The sequence below is a fragment of the Ambystoma mexicanum genome, chromosome 6p (genome assembly GCF_040938575.1).
Source record: "Ambystoma mexicanum isolate Mex_15411 chromosome 6p, UKY_AmexF1_1, whole genome shotgun sequence".
Lineage (NCBI taxonomy): Eukaryota > Metazoa > Chordata > Amphibia > Caudata > Ambystomatidae > Ambystoma > Ambystoma mexicanum.
In genome coordinates, this window is record NC_090935.1 from 1,519,305,833 (window position 1) to 1,519,326,066 (window position 20,234).

A 20,234-nucleotide genomic window follows, 5' to 3' on the forward strand; every position below is an offset into this window, starting at 1 on the left:
CATTTATAATGCGCCTGTACACAAGTGTACACAAGGGAGGGATGATAGAGGGAGGACAAGACAAACGATCTCACTAGGCCTTGTGTCATTGTGAGAACGAGAAGTGCAAGGGAAAAGGGAGCAGGGAAGTGCAAGTGAGAGGGGAGGGGAAAACAGGGCAGCAATGCTCTCAGTAAGTGCAGCCAGGGCAGAGCAGCTATTGGTTGTGCAAGGAGAACAATGGACTGCAGGGTTACAGTTACAGCCCCTAAGTGCATGGTAGGCCCGGAGGCAGTGCAAGGGTGACCAATCAAGAAAGAGCCTGGACTCAGAGAGACTCTGAGGGTAGCCAAGCAGCCAGTCAGTACAGCAGACATGTAGGTCAGGTAGGTCAGCAGGGGGGAGAGAAAGCGAAAGCAGCAGAGAAGAGGAAAGCTTTTAGCTGCTTCCGAAACTTCAGGTTGTCCGCCTCAAGTTTGAGAGGGGCAGGGAGGCCATTCCAGTTGGAGGCACCAGCAGAGGAGAGAGGTCTACCCCCACTCTCTGCCTGGAGAAATGTCTAAGCCATAGAGAGTTGGAGGTAGCTGAGTGAAGGGTTAGAGAAAGAAGGTATTTTGGAAGAGAGCATTGGATTTAGTGTTGGCACTGGCCCCAGAAAGCCTTGTGGGCAATGCAAAGGTTCTTGAACTTGATCCTTGCAGCCAGTGGAGAGATTTCAGGGATGGAGAAATACAATCCCAGGGCTTGAGGCCAAGGCTAAGTCTTGCAGTCCTGTTCTGGATTATTTGCAGATGAAGGAGACTAGAGGAAGACAGATTGAGAAAGTGGCTGTTGCAGTAGTCCAGCTTAGAGACAGTGAGCTTCTGGTGGAGAGTGAGAAAGGGAAGAGTCCCTTTGAGGAGGAGCAGCTGGTAGTGGGACTTCTTGGTGATGTCCGAGATGTTAGGAGAGAAAGAGAGTGTGGCGTTGAAGATGACACCAAGTTTTTTTGCCTCGCAGGAAGGCAAAGGAAGAGGGCCCAAGGTGGTCTGCTATAGTGAGAGAGGAAACACAGTGGCAAGGGTCCCAATGAGAAGGATCTCTGTCTTACTGGCATTAAGGCAGAGATTGTTGGAGGCGCACCAATCCTGAATCGTGGATAGACAGTCAGGAATGAGCAAGAGAGGAGAGGAGGATGAGGGGAGCCTGAAGGAAAGCTGAGTCATCCGCACAACACTGAAAGTTAGAGGATAAGGTAGAGATCAGGGAGGCCAAAGTGGCCAAGTAGAGGTTGAAAAACCAGCGTGAGAGGATAGAGCCCTGGGGAATGCCACAGGTAGAGAGAGGTCACGGAGAGAATGGGACCACGATCGACCTGGGAGCGGAGTGGCGGTCCAAGTGGAAGTAGGTCAGTCACTCTAGGGTCTGATCTGTGATGCCCAGGTTCTCACAGAGTCGATTGATCAGGATGGCGATGTTGACCCTGTCGAAAGCAGAGGAAAGATGAAGGATGAGAATAGAAGGAATGCTGGAATCAAGGTTAGAGAGCAGCACAGGTGTTAAGGAGAGCAGTTTCCATGCCTCTGGCAGCTCTGAAGCCAGACTGATGGTCATGGAGACAACCAACAGATTCAGTGTGGAGAGTAAGCTGGGAGATGGCAAGCTTTTCCAAGAGTTTGCTCAGGAAAGGTGGAGATTGAGCGATAGTTTTCCAGCAGGTAGGATCAGCAGACTGCTTCTTGAGGAGTGGGTGCACAAGGGAGTGCTCAAAGGGAGAGGGGAACATTGCAGTGGCGAAAGAGTGATTACAGAAATCGGCCAAGGCTGGAGCAAGGGTGTCAATATGGGCTTTGATGGTTCTGGAGGAGCAGCGGAGCACCTGTTTGGACGACACTTTCATAGATCGGACTTGTCTAGAAACCTCGTCAGGTGTTGTCAGAGAGAAAGAGGAAAAAGGAGGAGGAGAGAAGAGATGGCCAAAATGGGCCGAGAGAGGAAGAGGACATAGAGGACAGGATGTCCTGAGATTTAGCAGAGAAATGAGAGGCCAGAGTTGTACAGAGGGCATGGGAGGGAACAGAAGAGGTATAGACCACAACAGGATTGACCAGTTCCTTGCAGATTTTAAAGAGTTTGGCCGTGTTGTTCGAGGCCATGGAGACACATGCTTTATTGTGTGCTCTCTTCTTGATGAGTGTTATTGCTTTGACTGGCATTTTGCTGAAAACAGTCTAGGTATGTCTAAATGTGGCCTGGCATTCTGTACTATAATGTTATTACGTGTTTACACTGGTCTACATTGTGCAGCCAGTTGGAAGCATTAATGTTCCTGTGCACTGTTGGTGACTTGCATGTATTGGATTGTGTTACCCTACAAAACAATTGCAAACACTCTGGCTTTATAGCCAATTTATCTCAGAAAGTGTGCTGTATATTGCATTAAAACACATATTTATATCTTTTTCCTAGTGCAGTGTGCGGCATACCCCTTCAGCAGCACGTTCATGCGTATTGTGCAAGCGTGACAGTCTAGGCCGGCCCAGAGTGTGGCGCAACCCGTGATTTGTTGCCGAGTTGGGGGGCCCCCTCAGCATGGCTCGCAGGGGGGCCCCCACATTTTGTGTTACGCCACTGCAGGTGCACTGAGTGGTTTGACATTTTACTGGGTGTTTGCCAGGGGTGTATTTTGGCCCCCATACTCTTTACTCTATATATAAATGGGCTGCCGCATGCTTTGTTGAGCACTGGCGTGGATTACCTGACATTGGGGGGCAGTCCGTTCCCAGTTCTGGCATATGCTGATGACACAGTACTTATGGCCAGAACCCCAAGGGCCTTGCAGACCCTGGTTGATGCGTACACCTCCTTTAAGACCAGTCTAGGTCTTAAAATCAATTCCACTAAATCAGCCGTGATGAGCTGTAGTGGAGGCAGAAAGCTTATTAAAATGCGCCCCATAATCTGCAAGGGGGAAGTTATTTGGGGGTTAGATTTTCGGAGACCTAGACAGGAACGGCGCATGTGAAAAAACAGTCCCTCAAATTGTGTCAATATTTGGGGGGTCTTTCTCGTTTCTCTGCTCATTGTAAGGGCTAACGCCTGCAATCGACCCTTAACGTCTACTCCATGCAAGTAGAACCTGCCACACAATATGGAGCAGCCTTATGAGGGGTACTGCAAGCCCGGTGACATGCAGGCCAGGGACAATTGCTAGTTCAAGAGGCTTCTGGAACTTCCTGGTTCTTCCTCCTGTGCCTCTGTGCATAGGGACCTGGGATGGTCTTTCTGGAGGATGATTGGGCGGTTACCCCAAGTACCCTATGGCTGAGAATATGGGAAAATAAACATGTCACGCTGTGTCACTTTATAATGAAAGCAGCATTGAGTAGGGTCCGGTGGGACAAAATACCTTGGCTGAGGTCCATAAAGGAGCTACTGTGTAAGGCGAATGTGCCGGCTGTGCCACCTTTGACCATGATGTTAGTAATGCAGGAAACGAAATTATTTAAGAAGCGGTAATTGGTGAAACCAGGGCTAAACGCACAAATGTAGCATCCATGTCATTAGCGGACGGTTTTCACCAGTCTATATGCAGGACATCAACCCTGCAGCCATATCTTGCCTGGGCCAGGGAAAAACACCAAAGCTGGCTCATTACAAGGGCACAGTGTAATTGCTTAGCGCTGAGAGGTAATACAGTGAACTGGGCGGGTCATCCAGATGAATCAAGCTGCCCTGTATGAGGTGCCCCGAACAAAATGTGAGTCATTTCATCTTGTTTTGTCCGGGTTATGGGACAGTTAGAAAACGGACTATCCTGCAGGTTTTAAAATCCACAGACTTTCGCCAATAGGAGGCAGCAATGTCTTTTCTACTAAGGGCAGAAACGAAATTGACAGCCTGGGCCCTGCTGCTGTATCTGAAGGCTGCAATGTTTCACAGAAGGGGGTTGTTAAGAGGACAAGCTGTTCTATGTTTATGAAAGTTTATGAAATTGTGTGCTTTTTTGGCTATTTCTATTTTTAAATTGTTTTAGTATGTAATGGTGTTTGATTGGTTTAACATGCACCATTGGATTTGTTTTATCTTTGTTATATGTATGCGTTTGATGAAAATTTTTTATTTGAATAAACATTTACAATCAATCAATGATATATATGCTGCAAAATCAAGCTGTCAGAAAAAAGAAATTCGATGACTTTTACTTCGACCATTGTATTCGATCAAATCACTCTAAACCATACTTTTCTAGTTACACTGTGCTGCGCTACTGGAAGGCCTACAACTGGAATATGCTTGATGCAATCATCCTGATGCCTTTACCATGAAAGAGAAATGGCATGTTCCAAGATGGATTTTGAGCTACTGAAAGACTTAAAACTTGCACTGGAACCTTTCACCCTTCCTGATGCTGGGCCACGTGGGAGCTTAAGTAAGCGAAGGAGCTCAATCCTAAATGCTTGATAACGTTACTTCACCTTTACAATGCCCAGTGACCTATGCATACAAGACAAATGCACACATTCCTACAAACTCTTAAAGCACTCTTAAAGCACTCTTAAAGCAGCCTCTGGTTGCTTTTCAAATATTCCTGTTTTCACCAACCTCCCAGTCTGGCAACTTGATGTCCCTCAATCAAGTGTCTGAATCCATAACTGCGGCTAGAAAAGGGGCATCGGGGCTTGCCAATTCAGACTGGGAAGTTGGAACATTCTCTCCCTCCTTCAGTGCCTGGCGCCACGTCTTCGTCATTTGGCGTGCACAAGATAGGCGCATGTAATACGCAATGCATTTTCTGAGCTAATAAAAACACCCCAACATTAAATCTGCACTTCTCAACCATCCTCAAGATTGGAGGCTGCATACCCTGCTGCCTGAAATGACATCTTCCAAGGTGCATTGTGTTGAGCTACTCAGTGGAACAAGAATTCATACTTTTTTACCCTTTTGAGATGTAGTGATGCTGAACACCAATTACTTAGAACAAATGCCTCGCAGGTTGCATTGCCCCAGTGCTCATCTCCCAGCAGGAGTTTGATGGTTTACTTTGCCAACGTATCCACCAGCATGGGCCCTTTGATAATGGCAGCAGCATGCCTGCTTCCTGATGAAAGAAACGAACTATTCCTCTTTATTGGTGAAACTGACAGCAGAGAGGCAGTGGTGAAGTATGGCGCTTGTCTCTGCCTTAAAGATTGGGGTGACCACATGAGTCCGTTCGTTGTACACCACATATACAATTAGGGGAGTTTTAATTAAGAAACAAATACATTCTACAGTTGTGGGTTGGTAAACTTCAGTTACTTTTTTGTACAAAAGCACACAATACCATTTGTTTGTTTAAGGAAAGGCCTGATTGGAAAACTGGTCCAACAGCTTATGGAGGAACTATGAAGGCTGCTGTTTATTTTCTCTTGTTCTGACATGGTGCCACACCAAGCGTGGAGGTTTATTCTGGTTTGTGTCAGGAAGCCATCTCTGTGATCAGTGCACTCATCTAGGTGCCTACATTCCTGTTCCAGAATCTGAATCTGCTGTGAGGATGAACCCTGAGTACTCTGCCGTGGCTCAGGGATCCACAGAAGTCTGGATCATTTGTAAGTTCACGCTTCATTTTATTTTTTGTTAATAAATTAATTACACTGAATACAAGGTGGCACGCTGAGGAACTGTATGACATTCACCCTGCTTGTCCCACCAGGTCCTTGCTTCCCTTTGGGACTCAGGTCGTAATCATTCCCTCTTTCTCCGGGTCAGGTATTGCCTGCTGGGCGAGTCAAGCCGTCACCTACAGTTTCTGGGATTTTACAGTGGCCTGCAGACTTATTTCTTGTATCTCTCTCTTTCTTGATCACTTCAGAAGCTATCAGGCTGCCGCATTGGTCCTCCCAGATCATCGTACCAGGTAGCCCCACCCTGTATCCTTAAGTCAACCTACAGGTTTTCAGTTTTGAAAGCACGCCCCATTCCTGACTTCAAGGTCATTGAAGAGGCCTGATATTTACATGAAACAAGATGGGCAATAGACAAGAGCCCTAGGGAACTCCACACTTTAGGACAGTGATGTTCGATTCACATTCCTCTAACTTTGCCGGCATGCTCCTGTTTTGTATAAAGGAGTGAAACCAATAAATTGAAGAGGCATTGCGTTTTAAGTCTGCTGCAAGTCTGTCCAGCATAATTTGATGGTCTAACATATCAAATTCAGCAGACAAGTTAATCAGCATAAGTAAGCCGGTACCATTAGAATCAGTTAATTGCAGCAGGTTCTTCTGGACATTCATCGTGGCAGATTCAGTGCTGCACTTGGGTATGAAACCTGACTGCTGATTACCTGGAAGCTAAACATTCCCCATACAGTGAGTTGTAATGAAGCTGGCTTGGAAGGAAAATAGTGATTGAGAGAAGATTTCTTTCAATACGGGTGTTACCAAGATTATCTCCAGGACATTGTGAAAAAAGCCCCTTCAAATGGCAGGCTAACAACAACAGAGACTAAGATGTCCAGGTGTGCCTTGAACATTTTCGAAGGGCATGGATTCTCTTGGCCTGATGTTAGTGTAATTCAATGAATTATTGCACAGATGCCTTAACTGTGCGCAAAGAAAACCCTGGGGGCCAGGCATAAAGACTGCTGAGAGCAGGGTGAAGTCCCAGTTTGGATTGGATACCCCTACTTGGATGAGATGGCTTTTCTTATTTCTTCTATCTTGTTGGCAAAAAGTATTGTAATCCGTTACCCAGGGTTTGGAGGGGGTGGGACCTGCATGTAAACTAGCTGCTGTACTTACCTGGCTAAGAATTCTGAACAACGCCTTGGGTGAGTTGTCTGCAATCAATACAATTTTGTTAAAATACTTTGGGCCTCATTCCGAGTTTGGTGGTAATTCAGCAGTAAATACCATGGGATTCAGAGTGGTGGAAGTCCCCATTTTTGGAGTCCAGAGTACTTCATGGGGTTTTGGCGGATTTACCACAAGCGGTAGTTCCTCTGCAGGAAATCTGACGATTTGTGGCGTTAAAGTGGAGGATTTACCTGCAGCATCACAATGGAGGTAAATCCTCTACTTAAAGGACAAGACAATCTCATTGTTTGGCAGTGCAGTAAAAACACTGGTAATTATGTTACTAACAAAAAAAGGGATGGTGACCGAACTACTAAAAGGGACCCACATCCGGGCATACCCTCTCTCACATACGGAGCCAAACTGAAGCCAAAAAAGTGATGGGTAGAAGGTTTTAAATAAATCTGAACCACTGAGGTCCCCTCTGCACGGAAACACAATCAACCCCAGACATGTTTCAGCTTTGTTGGGCCTCCTCAGTGAGGTGCAGCTTGGGATCCACATCCAGGCATACCCTCTCTCACATAGGGAGACAAACTGAAGCCAAAAAAGTGATGGGTTGAAGATTTTGAATGTTGGTAGTTCAGGGTTTGAAATTGAGATTCTATGAGCAGGAGCTAAAACCAGCTCCTGGGTGTCGGGCATCACCCTATAGGCAGGAGCTACCAGAGATGCTCTTTTAACATTTTGTCCATTTTGTATGAACAATTGTGTTTAAATGTGTATTAGATGTGTTGGAATTCTTGTTTATTAACATTCTCAAATACTCAAAGTTAATGTCACATTTACATGTTTAGAAGGCACCAGTTTGCATTAGGAGCCAAACGTAGCTCCTGGTAGCTGTTGGTTTCAAGCTTACAAGGGTCTACTATGCTAGAAGCAGGAGCTAAATAGCTCCCAGCTTCCCTCCATTTTGAACCCTTGTAGTTATTCTTTATACATTTCCACAATGTTTCACCAACCTGCTCCACATTTTACATAGTTACCTCTTGGGACCCTCCGAACATTACTGGCTACATGACATTTGGACACCCCAGCCCTTTCCTCGGAATTCAGCACCTTCACACATGAGACGGTTGCCTGAAATCATCAAAACATCAATGTGGTCATACAACGACCTTTCTCCACACGAGGAACAAAACTTGAAACCACCTTTCAAGGCCCTAGGATGCATGGCTTCCAAGATATTTGCACCGCAATGAACTGCATCATGCCAGGGTGAGGCGACAAGTGGGGAGAGAGCACAGAAGGTCCCAGTATGCAGCAGCACACCAACTCTCGCCCCCCCCCCCAACGTCTGCCAGCCACACCCACCCATTCTAAGTTCCCTTTACTTCGCGGTGCAAAGCACATCAAGCGGTAAGCGAATCGGAACAGCGACCTACAAGATCATTGATTTTACACAATTGATGAGCGCTATCATATCTGTCTACAGAATCCATTCGGAGAAGAGGTACATTTTGCTAGTTCTATAGAAGTCTAGATCAATGAGTACAACAGAAGACACAAAGTAATTTCTTGATGACGGGGCACTGAGTTCGTTGTATCAGGATCTGGAAATGGCACTGAATACGGATAATGCTTGAGGAAATAATTTGCTCTATCAAATCACTGCCAAATAGTTAGGCCGCAGGGGAAGGACGGGAACTGCCCATCATTTATTATTGATGGTTGAGGTCATGCCAGACACAACCCAAACTCTATTAATTACGGTATTACTGGAACCTAATAGACCCCCCTCAAGCCTGCTCCTCCTATTGCTCCCTATCGCAGATCAACACAGATAATGCAAGTCTAGGAAAAAGTCATTGCCCAACCAAAACTACGTACATGCCCAAGTTATCATTTATGATTAGGCTGCATTCCTTCTCGAGCATTCAAGAAAAAATAACCTTAGACGACTCTTTATAATCTATAACGTTACTCCAGAGGCCCCCTGCAGTAGGGCCACATTAGCACTGAAAAAGTGTTTGATGTTGTAGAATGTAGACACTGCCCTTCCAGCTGTTCTAAAAGTGCAGAGTGACAGTAACTGTGGTCTGTTAGGCAGTGAAAAACCTAATCTGGCTTCTAGTTCAGATTTGCATCATGTGTGGTGTCCGCTTGCTGCTTTGAAATGATCTCTCAGGGCGCTGTAGCTTGCAACGAAGCCACCAAATAATTAAAAAAAAATATTCCTATCAATTACATAATCTTATCAATAACTCGTGGACAGAAGGCACTAATTGTGTCTCATTCTGTAACGAAATGAACGAAACTCTGCCTTTGTCCCATCAATAATTTTATTTTCCACTGGTGATATCACTGGAGGCATTCCTCGGGTGTCTTTCGGTTCATCTTGTGGCTTTATCTAATGGACCGCCATAGGTGTCAAATGCAGTGGGTGTACCTTTTTAAGATAGATTAATTTTAGTGTGGAGTATAAGCACTTTTTTGACTCATTTTATGTGCAAATTATTGGTATAGATTATGTAGAGGCAAGGATGGGCATACAGGAGGCAGTTGAAGAGCCCCAGTATTGTTTGGCTGCATTGCTGGGTGTCTCCTCAGGCAACCATTTTAGGGTTAGGAATATGATAATGGATCATGCTAACTTGTGCTTTCTTTCAGTCACACAGTGCATGCAACACAGAATCTGAGTCTAGCGTTGCATGCTCAGGTGCTCCAATGGCTTCTATAGCAGATGTTCTCTGCGCAACTCCTATGAATTCTGCCCCGGGGTGGGGGGATATACAACATCTCGGCTCCCAAAACCTGAGCCACCAGCTTGAATGAACAGGATCATCCCTCTCCCAACATAATCTTGACCAGTCCGAAAAGGAAACAAATGACCTGCTGACCAGCCTCGTTAAACTCCAGGGCAGCGGTGGGTTAGGGTCGTCCTTGCCGTTTTGTGCACTCCCCGCTACTCCATGCTGTGTGCATAATATGCACTGTGGTTCTTGGGTATGTTTTTTTCCCTTTTCACACCGGCTCTGATTTGCTTCTTTTTGCTCAGGGTGGCGTTTCCTTTCTTTGCTTATATTCCACCCCATCTCTGCTCCCTGTTTTGTTTCCCTCCTTATCCGTCTTCCTTCTCCCTCATGCATTAGTCCCCTCCTGTTGTTTGTGTAATCCTCCCGCTGCACTCTGTGCTCTACCCATGCATTTTGCTAGCCGTATCCCCCCCATTTCATTCTTGTATGCCTTTTTATTCCTCCTAGTGTCGTGTGCGCGCGCGTCCACCTCTCATCACTTTAAGTGTACTCACCAAGCTAGAAGTGTACACTGTGTGCTGTACATGCGTGGTTTGCACTCTCCGGGCTGGTAGTATGCCCTGTTACTCCTTACCCCCTTCTCTTCAGCTTCATATCATATTTTACTCCCAAGCCACAACCCCCCAGTGGTTGCATATTATGATGTTTTACTCTTGAGCGTTCTTCCCTCCAGGTTCCTTGCATTCGTGCATGCTTCTTTTCATTTCACTGTGCCTCTTCGTGTTTCTTTGTTTGCATGTGCTCGTGTCCCCCTGCCTTTGCATGTCTCCACCACTCCTACCTCGCATTCCGTCCTTCCCCATCTCCTTATCTGCTTTTTTTGTATTTTGGAACATCCATGACCAAGCAACCTTTGTTTCCCCTTTATTTCCCACCTTTGCTCACGCTTCTCCCAGTCCCCAAGCGGCTTGTGTGCCTGACCAGCATTTCCCCTTGGCCTGCCCCCTCCACCCCTCTTAGACCTCAGTTATAAACTGTCAATCACCTCCCCTACTAACCCCAGAAATCCGGGGCAGCCTCGAATGGCAGAGGCTAAGGGTGCCTTCTGTTTCCTGTTCACGTGGTGCCCAAGCCCTTTGCCTGCCAACCTCTCCCCAAGAAAATTGTGTACCAACCAGGTGAGAAAAGACAATAACATGCTGCATTTTTCTTGTCCCCAATCCCATCGTGCCACCAGCGAACCCATTTCACAACTAGATAAATTCATTGTGCCATCTGTGAATTAATGATACAGGTAAATTAACTCGTTGTGCTACCAGTGCATTCATTGTGTTGTAACGTCCGCAATGAGCCAAGCGTGAACATGTGACCCACACCCATAAAGGTGATGAGCGGGCTTCCGTTCGGGCAGTTGATGCAAGCACCCTGTGTCTGTGTCTGTGTGTTCTGTGCTTTTCCGAGCGGCTCTCCAACAATGGGCCCGTGCGCACACCCCGCCATATGGGGCATCCTCACATAGTGGGGGCTGGAGACGCCTGACTCGTACCGTCTGGCGGCGAGAGCCTACGGCCCCGCACGATGCTGCTGCATCATCCGGAAGAGAAAAAGGAAGAAAACATAAATCAAGGAAAGGAGGCGAGACATATTGCTGTGCCCAGCAGGGGGAGCCCGTCCATGTTCAGCCGCTGCTGGGCTATGGTGCTCGCCCCCATGGGGTCCCGTGGCCTTGGCACCGGCGGGGGGACCAAGGCAGTGGACTGCCGCTGTATGGACAGATGCGCCATGGGGCCGCAAAGAACAAAGAACGCTCTGGCCGGAGGGAGAAAGCGTGCTGCGCCTGCTGGTGCAGTAACAGTATATTGCATAATCTCCTGCCTGGGGGAGATGAAGGTGCAGTGCCGTAAGGAACGCTGCTGCCATCAACAAGGAATCTCCCACCTGGGGGAGGGATGTGGCGAGGCACTTTGCAGTAAGTTTCAGCCTCCTGCCTCGGAGGAGGATGAGTGCTGCTGGCTCTGCTGCATCAGTGCGGTTAAGCAGAAACTCCTTCCTGGACGGTTGAGGGGGAGGAGCGGCGTGCTCATCGCCACAAAAAAAAACCCTCTCCCACCTGGGAGATAAATTGCAATGCCCTCGCCGCCATCAAGAAGGATGATGAAAGATTGAAACCTCCTGCCTGGGGACAGGGAGTGCAGCGTTATGGAAAAAACAAATAAATACAATCAGGGGAGCCGATTTATGAGTTTCGGGGGGGTGGGGCAAATACAGGAAGTGACATCACTGGCAGTTATAGGACCGCAAATTTGCATGTAGTCGCCAACTTGGTGCACCGGTGCACGGGGGGTGGGGGGGGTGGAGGCGCGCGCAGCACAGAACAGTGAAAATATTGGCTAGCATGTACTGCATATACTAAAGTCAAGAAGGAGATTTAAGCCTTCGAGTTGCATTCCAGTAGGCCATCACTGCCCCTACTCCACCCCTCTATAATCATCCAGGTTGTAGTAGCCCTCAAAAGGCAGAGCAACACAACTAGGATGGGAGAACGAAATGCCGTCCCATCCTGTGAGTGTGTCAAACGTCAGAGCAAAGACTGTGCGTGTGCCTCCTACCTTTGAGCACAATCTCACTAATTTGGTGCAAATCTCGCAAGTGGGAGCATGGGAATCCCCTGCGTTTGTGTGGGCTGCAGACCCCGGATCACATGCTCACTTCTTCAGTGTGAAACTCTGGCCAAGGCTCTTTGGGCAAGCATTCAGGATGGGTCTCACACCTATAAACAGTGTGATATATTGAGTGGGCACCTCACTCCTTGAAGCATAGTATCAACCGTTTCTGGTAATCTCACAACTGAATGTACAGTTTCACTCTTGGTCATCTCAGTGACCCCATGTATATTAATGGAGTCAGTCTCCCATCTGGGAAGACAATTATATTTCTGTTAAAACACTCTAAATTGTCACTCCAGTTTTCTCGATCTATAGATCCATACCATATTCATTCAGTGTGTGCAGGGGTGGTAACTTGTGTCTGAGAGAGCTCATTCTTTCATTCAGCAGGGATAAAGGGGTAACAACTCCCTGTATGTGGGATCAGGCTCATTTTGCCCCATGGCCCCTCCAGAAGGAGTGAGCAGGTTTTAAGACCCTGCTGATTCTGCTATCCGACAGGCTCGAGCCTTCTATCCCTTGCCCCATCACGGCTCCCAACATCCTGAGCGGCAGTTTATGGACAGCAGGCAGCTCCGGACATGCCTGTTGCCAATTGAATGTAGACAGATCTACTATTTAGACACTGGGAGAGAGCCATGAATCCACATTGGTGGTGAAGAAGCACTTAACATACAGAACACAATGGTATAGTGTTGCAGTCCTGCTGAGAAATGACAATTCTGAGCATGTGAGCAGTAGGCTGGATCAGTGCTGCCGCATAAAAGGTGTAGAAGCCTCTGTGAGAAGTGGCAGTACTGGCCCAACGGTGAGAAGTGCAGTATTTTCACATTAACTATGCTTAAGAACTTTGGGTTATTGAATAGTGCTGCTACATTCTGAGTAATTCCACCCCTTTAAATATATGAGCTCTTGTATAACCACGACATTGTTGAGTTATTCTGATGATGACAGACTTGCTCAATAGTTCTGGTTCTGTATCATTAAATGTACTTCAGATCTTTAGAGTATCGGAAGGATGGCTCTGGGGCAACGTGCTCGCGTTGGAAGCAAGACGACACAGAGCAACACAGGTTCGCTCCCTCGGTCCACGCAACACAGGTTCGCTCCCTCGGTTCACGCACCACAGGTTCGCTCCCTCACTCCACGCTTAGAAACCTATGGGTAGTACACACATTATAAATAACCAATTAAAATAAAAAGAAATACATCTGTTGAGAAGTGCTGGGGCCTTGTCAATAAGAGTTTAGCAGCTCAACTGAGAGGTGCTGATGTTGTCCCATCAAAAGTATAGCAGCCCCACTAAGATGAACTAGCATTGCCTCAACAAAAGCATTGTATTATCGCTGAGAAGATTCAACAATAATAAAAGCCCTGTTACAGCAGTACTATCCCATCAAGAGTATAGTGAGCTAACTGAGGAGTACGAGCATTGCCCCATTTCAAATATGGCAGCTCTACTAGAAAGTGCTGGCTCATACGCCTCTGCTCCCCGCCCATAGCATTCACCCTGACCACGTGCACCCCCAGAGATATGCAAACAGTCTAATTTGCCTTCTCCCTGCCCCTGCTCCCTGCCTCCTCCCTCGCTTTGAATCTGTACCTCCATTTCTAAAAATCCTTCTGGGTTGGGTGTACCTCTAGATCTGTGCACCCCTCATGGCAACAGAGGTGCACAGATGTACAAATACACCCAACCCAAAACGATTTTTAGAAATTGAGGGACAGACTTGCTTTGCATCTGGGCCTACATTTCTAAAAATCCTTCTGGGTTGGGTGTACCTCTACATCTGTGCACCCCTCTTCAGAAGAGGGGTGCACAGATGTACAAATCCACCCAACCCAAAACGATTTTTAGAAATTGAGGGACCGACTTTTTTTGCATCTGTGCCTCCATTTCTAAAAATCGTTTTGGGTTGTGTGTACCTCTACATCTGTGCACCCCTCTTGCCAACAAGGGTGCACAGATATACAAATACACCCAACCGAAAACGATTTTTAGAAATTGAGGGACATACTTGTTTTGCATCTGTGCCTCCATTTCTAAAAATCGTTTTGGGATGGGTGTACTTCTACATCTGTGCACCCCTCTTGCCAACAGAGGTGCACAGATGTACAAATACACCAAACCCAAAACGATTTTTAGAAATTGAGGGACAGACTTGTTTTGCATCTGTGCCTCCATTTCTAAAAATCGTTTTGCGTTGGGTGTACCTCTACATCTGTGCACCTTGGTGCACAGATGTAGAAGTATACCCAACTCAAAAGATTTTTAGAAATTGAGGGACAGATGCAAAGCAAGAGCCTCTTGCTTTGCATCTGTCCCACAATTTCTAAACATCGTTTTTCCCCGGCTTTTACCCGGGCCGCCAGAGGGAGACACAGTATGGATGGAACAAAGGGCCATCCATACTGTGTCTCTTCTCTCCGGCCCGGGGTGGGGGGCTCAGCCCGACTTCATTCTGCCGGGGGGGGCCGGGCCCCGCAGCCCCCTCTATCCGGCGCCCCTGAATACAATTGACATACGAATTCCCCTGCCAGGGGGAGGTAAGGCCAAAACAATTGGCAGGCACGCAGCCTGCGAATAGTTCTGCTGCCTGGGTGTGAAAGGAAATCACAGGGGAGATAAGTACCATGGCCTCTGCAGGTGCCGCCAGGATGGAGCAAGACACTGTGCATGTAAGTCTCCTGCCTGGAGGAGACGGCATAGGAGCAGTATGCCCTCTACATGCTCCTGCCTGGGGAGTGCACAGAGGAGTAGCCTGCCCTCTGGACATGTATGGTGGACACCTCCTGCACGAGTGATCCTTCCTGTGGGGTGAGAATCGGCTCCTTCCCCCACATTTGTTTGAACTCCTGCCTGGGGGAGAGCAAGTGGCTCTGCCACCAAAAGCAGTACTGGCCTCCCGCCTGGGGGAGCCAAGCAGAGTGACAAGGACTGCTGCTGCAATCCTCCTGATTGGGGGAGATACGCAGTACCTGGATTTGCTCCGGCGCGGGGGAGAAGACAGAAGTGCGGCCTGCCCTCTGGGCACTCAGAAAAGGTACGCCCGACCGGGGGAGAGATGCACAGCTTCAAGCAAGGGCATTCCAGGCTGGGGTAGAGGCGCATTGCCTTAAGTAGAGGCACACCTGACTGCGGGAGAGGTGTGCTGACCAAAGAACACTCCTGCCTGGGGGAAAGGTCTAGGGGGAGAAGAATGGTGCAGCAAAAGCTGACCCTGCTCTGGTTTCACAAAAGCCAACTCTGCCTATTGTAAGAAAGGCCTGCTATCAAAGTAAGACGGACACAAGTGAACACAGTTCAAGACTGCTTATTGAACTTTTAAAGGGTTGTGATAAATCCCTATCTAAACCTAAATCTAAGATGGGAGCAAGCTGTGACCATCAAATAATAAAGTATCCAGTCCTAGTGGAGTCTTGTCAAAATAAAAGGGCGTATACTAAAAAAGCCTATTGCCAATCCTTACCGTTAAGTTACAAATAGTGTGGGGTAATGTTCATGCAAAAGAAATAAGTATTAACAAAATGATAAGTCAGGATTTTCAGGCCGTTGGCCTCCCTTCCCCACATTTTCAGCACGGGACAAGATGGTTCACTAGAGCATAGCACACTCCTAGGCTTCTTCGGCACAAGGACATAGTTCTATTACACACATCATGGTCATCTATGCCCAAGTCTTTTAAGTTATCAAAAGTCTCTTGATCGGGAGGGCCTGATGTATCAAACAAACAAAAAAGTTCCCTTCCAAGTATTCAAGTAGGGCGATTCACTCTTCACTCTTGATCCCCCTCAGCCGGGCTCAGATCCCTTTTCTACTACAATCTTTAGTTTGGATCCCCCTCTTCCAGGCTCATATCCTCTTCTCCAATGCTTATTGAATATATTTTCTCGGGTGACTCACAGTTCACCCCAGATTCCCCTCAGCCGGGCTCAGATCCTTTTTACACAATTAGTCTTCCTCAGCCAGGCTCGGACCAATTACAGTTCGTATTAGCAATCGAAGACTTTCGAATGTGCCATTGGCTTGGCTTGACCCACTGCAGGACCGCTTTGATTTCACCGTTCACAATTTTACACTCTCAGTTGGATGCCTAACAGAGTCCTTCGAATGAGCACCCACATGGTGCCGGACCACTCTGTATGTGGCATCTACCTTGATTTTGAAAGTTCAATCACTCCTTGGATATTCAATTATATTCACTTTCATCATCACATACACCTTACACTCTGTTCTTTGCAGATTTCTTCATACAATGTTGCCGCTTGCAACCTTGGTTCTAACATAGACCAGTCTGCTATCAGTCTCCCCAACTCACCGGATGTGCTGACTTTACTGGAGCAGCTTTATTGTAGGAGCCAAGAACAGTACCACAGCGGCAACCACTCCTCTCTGCCTCAGCTATCAACCATGGAGAGCCCCGGGTACCTTCAAACAATGCACCTTTCAGCAGCTTCAATTCCCGGTCTTATGTTTCTTATTCTCAAGGGCTCGTGAAAGTAGAGTTTTTCTTCCTCTGAAGAGGCCAAGGGCAATTCCCTCCTTGCAACACTTTCTGGTCTTGCTGCCATTCTCCTCGCGTTATACTGCCATCTCCGAACTGCTCTTTCCTCATGTGTTTTGCCTTGCTCAGAGTGTGCTTTCGTGCTCAGCCTTTTATACATGTGGGGAAGTGAGATGGAAGTCAGGTGTGTCTAATTATCAGTAATTGCCTGACTCTGCCTGACCCTTGTGTTGGGATATGTCAGGTATAAAGCTCTGGTGTTAGTCCGTTGTGGCTCACGATGAACTGTCCATGAGAAAGTGTTTGTGTCAGTAAAGGGAGGGGCAGATGAGCTTCTAGGAATGCTACTTGGTAGGATGGGGAAAAGGTGTTACAGGGAAGGGGATACCGTGTCTCACCCTTCGGTGTCCCACTTCCACTCCAGGAAGACCCCTCATCAGGTAATCCTCCTGCACTGGTCCACCCCCAGGAACTGGATCCAATAGCAATGGCCATGTCCTGGACAGATGACAGATCCCGTGGGGCTACCGGGTAAGACACCTTTATGTTTCTCACACTATCCTTGCGACCAAAAGGCCGCAGGTCACGCAGCGAGGTACGTCCCCAACACCGCCAATGCGATAAGAGCGGCGCGGCAGGATCCACTACCGCAGTGACTGTTCCCCAGAGCCCACCAAAGCGACCTTCACCTGGTGGAGGTGACCAAGGATGCACATCCTTGGCCCGGCCGCGGCTCTCCCCTGAGAGTGCTCATGCCGTATCAGCATAAATTTGGTCTGCCAAGAAGGATGAAGACATGATGGGCCCTGACTGCCACCGTAATGCTTGGGGAGGATCCCCGGCCTATGAGGAACCTTGGCACTGCGTGAGCCTGATCGATGCATGTGCCAACTCCTGCAGTGGTAGCTTGAAAGATCATCTGCCTGGGAGGGGGATCCTGGCCGCGGCTCTGCCTGCTGCCGTCAGCTGTTCTTCACCTGCTGGAGGAATCAAGGAGTATCCTCCCCTTACCACTGTCCTCATGGGAGAGAGGGAGCCCAAAAGACTCCAAACTGTCTGCCGTAAGGGATAAGGACCACCCAGGCCCCACTGGAATGACTTACAGCCTTTGGAGCAGGGGGAGGCTGCAAAGACCTTCCTCTGGCTACGTTTCAACGGCATGTATGCTCAGCCCAGAAGGGTCAGAGACTTGCTGCCAAGCCACAGCTGATGTAGCCACCAGTATCCCTGGGCGCGGATTGGCCAATCCCCACTCTCTTGTTGGACTAATAAAGTTGGCAGTGGTAGAGCTCTAAAGGTGTGTTGCATGCCAATGTACATGTGCATATGTCCGTACCATGGCAGTGTGGTGTGTTTATAATGCAGTGATACTGCAAGCGTGATACGTTTAAAGTAGGTCCAGCGTAACAGCATGTCATCAGTGTTGGCCAGAATTGCAAGTGGGACATCATCACTCACGAGATAATAAACGGAACCGGCCAACCTCTGTTAGTGTACCCCTGCAGATAGTGTGTTCAGTAGTGTCCCTAAATAAGAATGTGTATAGTAGTGTTCCAAAATGACCCACACGCTCAGTGTGAGTTTTACTGTTTGTTTTACCCTTGGCATGAGATGTTGTAACTTCAGCAACGAGCCATAGGGCTTGTGCTGAGTCACACGTCTAGGGTCACATGCATGAGCATGTGACCCGCACTAATGAAGTTGCCGAGCGGGCTTCCACTCGGCAGTTGATGTAAGCACCCTGTGTCTGCGTTCTGTGCCGCTCCATATGGCTTACCAACAATGGGTATGTGCACCCACCCTGGCAGTCGGAGCCTCCTCACATGGTGGGCGACAGAGACCTCTGCCCCCTTACACTTTGCATAGTTTGACTAAGCCACTGCTCCATTCATTGTGGTACAACATTGAATACATTGCATAGTTAGATTAACTCATTGTGTCGCCAGTAATCCTTTGCCTAGCTAGTTCAATTTCTAGTTATGAGATATCTGTAGTATGTAAACATTCCTTTTGTCAACGTGACAGCTGCTCCCCAGGCCGGTTCATTCTAGATCACAAGGCCCCAACCCTTTTTAATTTATTTTAGAACCAATTCTTTTTTTTAATAAATGTTATTTCTTTTGGATTTCTTTTTTATCCGTTTTTTCTTTATAGCAAATGATTGTTAATTTAGTTTTTCATATGAAATTTTTTGTAACACTATTTTTATATTTGCATGCTTTTTATTTTATTTTTAATTGTTTTTGATCGAGGTTATTTTCTAGACCTAAGGCATAATGTACTGCAGCTGCTCGCCACCCCTGCAGGGTGTTGTATGTGGGCCAAAGGGAGTTGGGCGGTCCCCAATGCTCCAAACTGTTGCAGCACTGATTGGCATACCTGGCTAGTTCCTGCTGGTCTGAACATCTACTTGGCAGACAGGCATGCTGGGCAAATCCAGAAACCAGTCAGCGTCCTGAGCTGGGAACATATGTATGTGTGGAAGGTGGTGTTGGGGGTGAGATTGTTTATTCTTCCCCAAGATAGCTTTAGGGCAGTAGGCTGATGAAATGTGATAGAATATATTTTTAAAAAGAATATATAAATATTAGTTAAAATACAGGTTCTTTTTATATACAGGGTACAATGCAACAGGAAAGCGCAGTACAGTTTTGAACCTGAAGTACTTAAGGTTCAACAGCCTTTATTGCACACCTTTACACAGGTTATTAAATGCATGTACCTTTTAAGTGGAGACTTTTATATAGAGACTCTCACTGACATCCTCTTTGTCGTTCCTTCCCCCGACCTATGGACTTTTCATATGGTTGCACTGCTCTCTCATTACTCTTCCTCACACATCAATGGTGGCACCCGTTGGGAGGTCCTTCTGCCTCCTCCTCAACCTCCAGGGTCATCATAAACTTTCTAACGTAATGTTACCCTCTTGGTACAAGGGCCTCAACCCAAACTCCTTCTTTCTGATAGGCTCCTCCCTCAACTTTCCACCTTCCTCCTCACTGTCTCCCTTTCCTCCACCTGGTCACACTGCCGCTTTTACTATAGCTGCTTTTACGTCTTCCACTATCCTTGCTCCTTTGCCCACACACTCAGCAGTGACATCCTTGTGAGCCTCTTCCACGCTAGTGCCCTGGCCACCCACTGCCGGGTCATCTGGGGCTCCCTTGCCCTCGGAGGCACCCTTGCCATCTATTACTGTCCCAGCTCCCTTGCCTGCACTCTTCTGATATCTGCGACCTCCTTGAACACCTGGACCTTGATGTTCTTGCTCTCACTGAGACCTGGTTTAAGAACAGCTCTGTCACAAGTTTTGACACTCTTCTCCCTGAAGGCTATAAGATCCTCTCTGAGCCCAGGCCCTTCTTCCCATTCAGGCCTATTCCTTCTTCAAATTCCTGGCCTGCAGGCTCTCTCTGCTGTCTCCTCTTTTACTCTGGCCATCTTCGTTCGGCCGCCAGGCCAGTACCCTCTCTTCCTCTCTTCTTCTCAGAATGGGCTGACCTAGCATCTACTCTCCTTTCCTCCTCCTCCCAGCTCCTCCTGCTGGGGGATCTCAACATCCAT

The 20,234-nt window shown here is 47.6% G+C and overlaps 1 protein-coding gene across 17 annotated transcripts in view; it reads left to right on the top strand.

Annotated features, from left to right (window-relative positions):
* The window catches only part of NRG1 (neuregulin 1), a 2,309,699-nt gene that overhangs the window by 1,830,454 nt on the left and 459,011 nt on the right, over positions 1-20,234 (top strand). The window contains exon 1 of one of the 17 annotated variants that reach the window (XM_069626376.1): positions 11,063-11,468. The exons of 15 other annotated variants lie outside the window; for them this stretch is intronic. In XM_069626376.1, coding sequence (XP_069482477.1) covers positions 11,078-11,468 — 391 coding nt within the window. In that variant the 5' untranslated portion in view covers positions 11,063-11,077. Of the gene's footprint in view, positions 1-11,062; positions 11,469-20,234 lie in introns of those variants that run through there. One more of the 17 variants, XM_069626379.1, reaches the window with a different exon arrangement.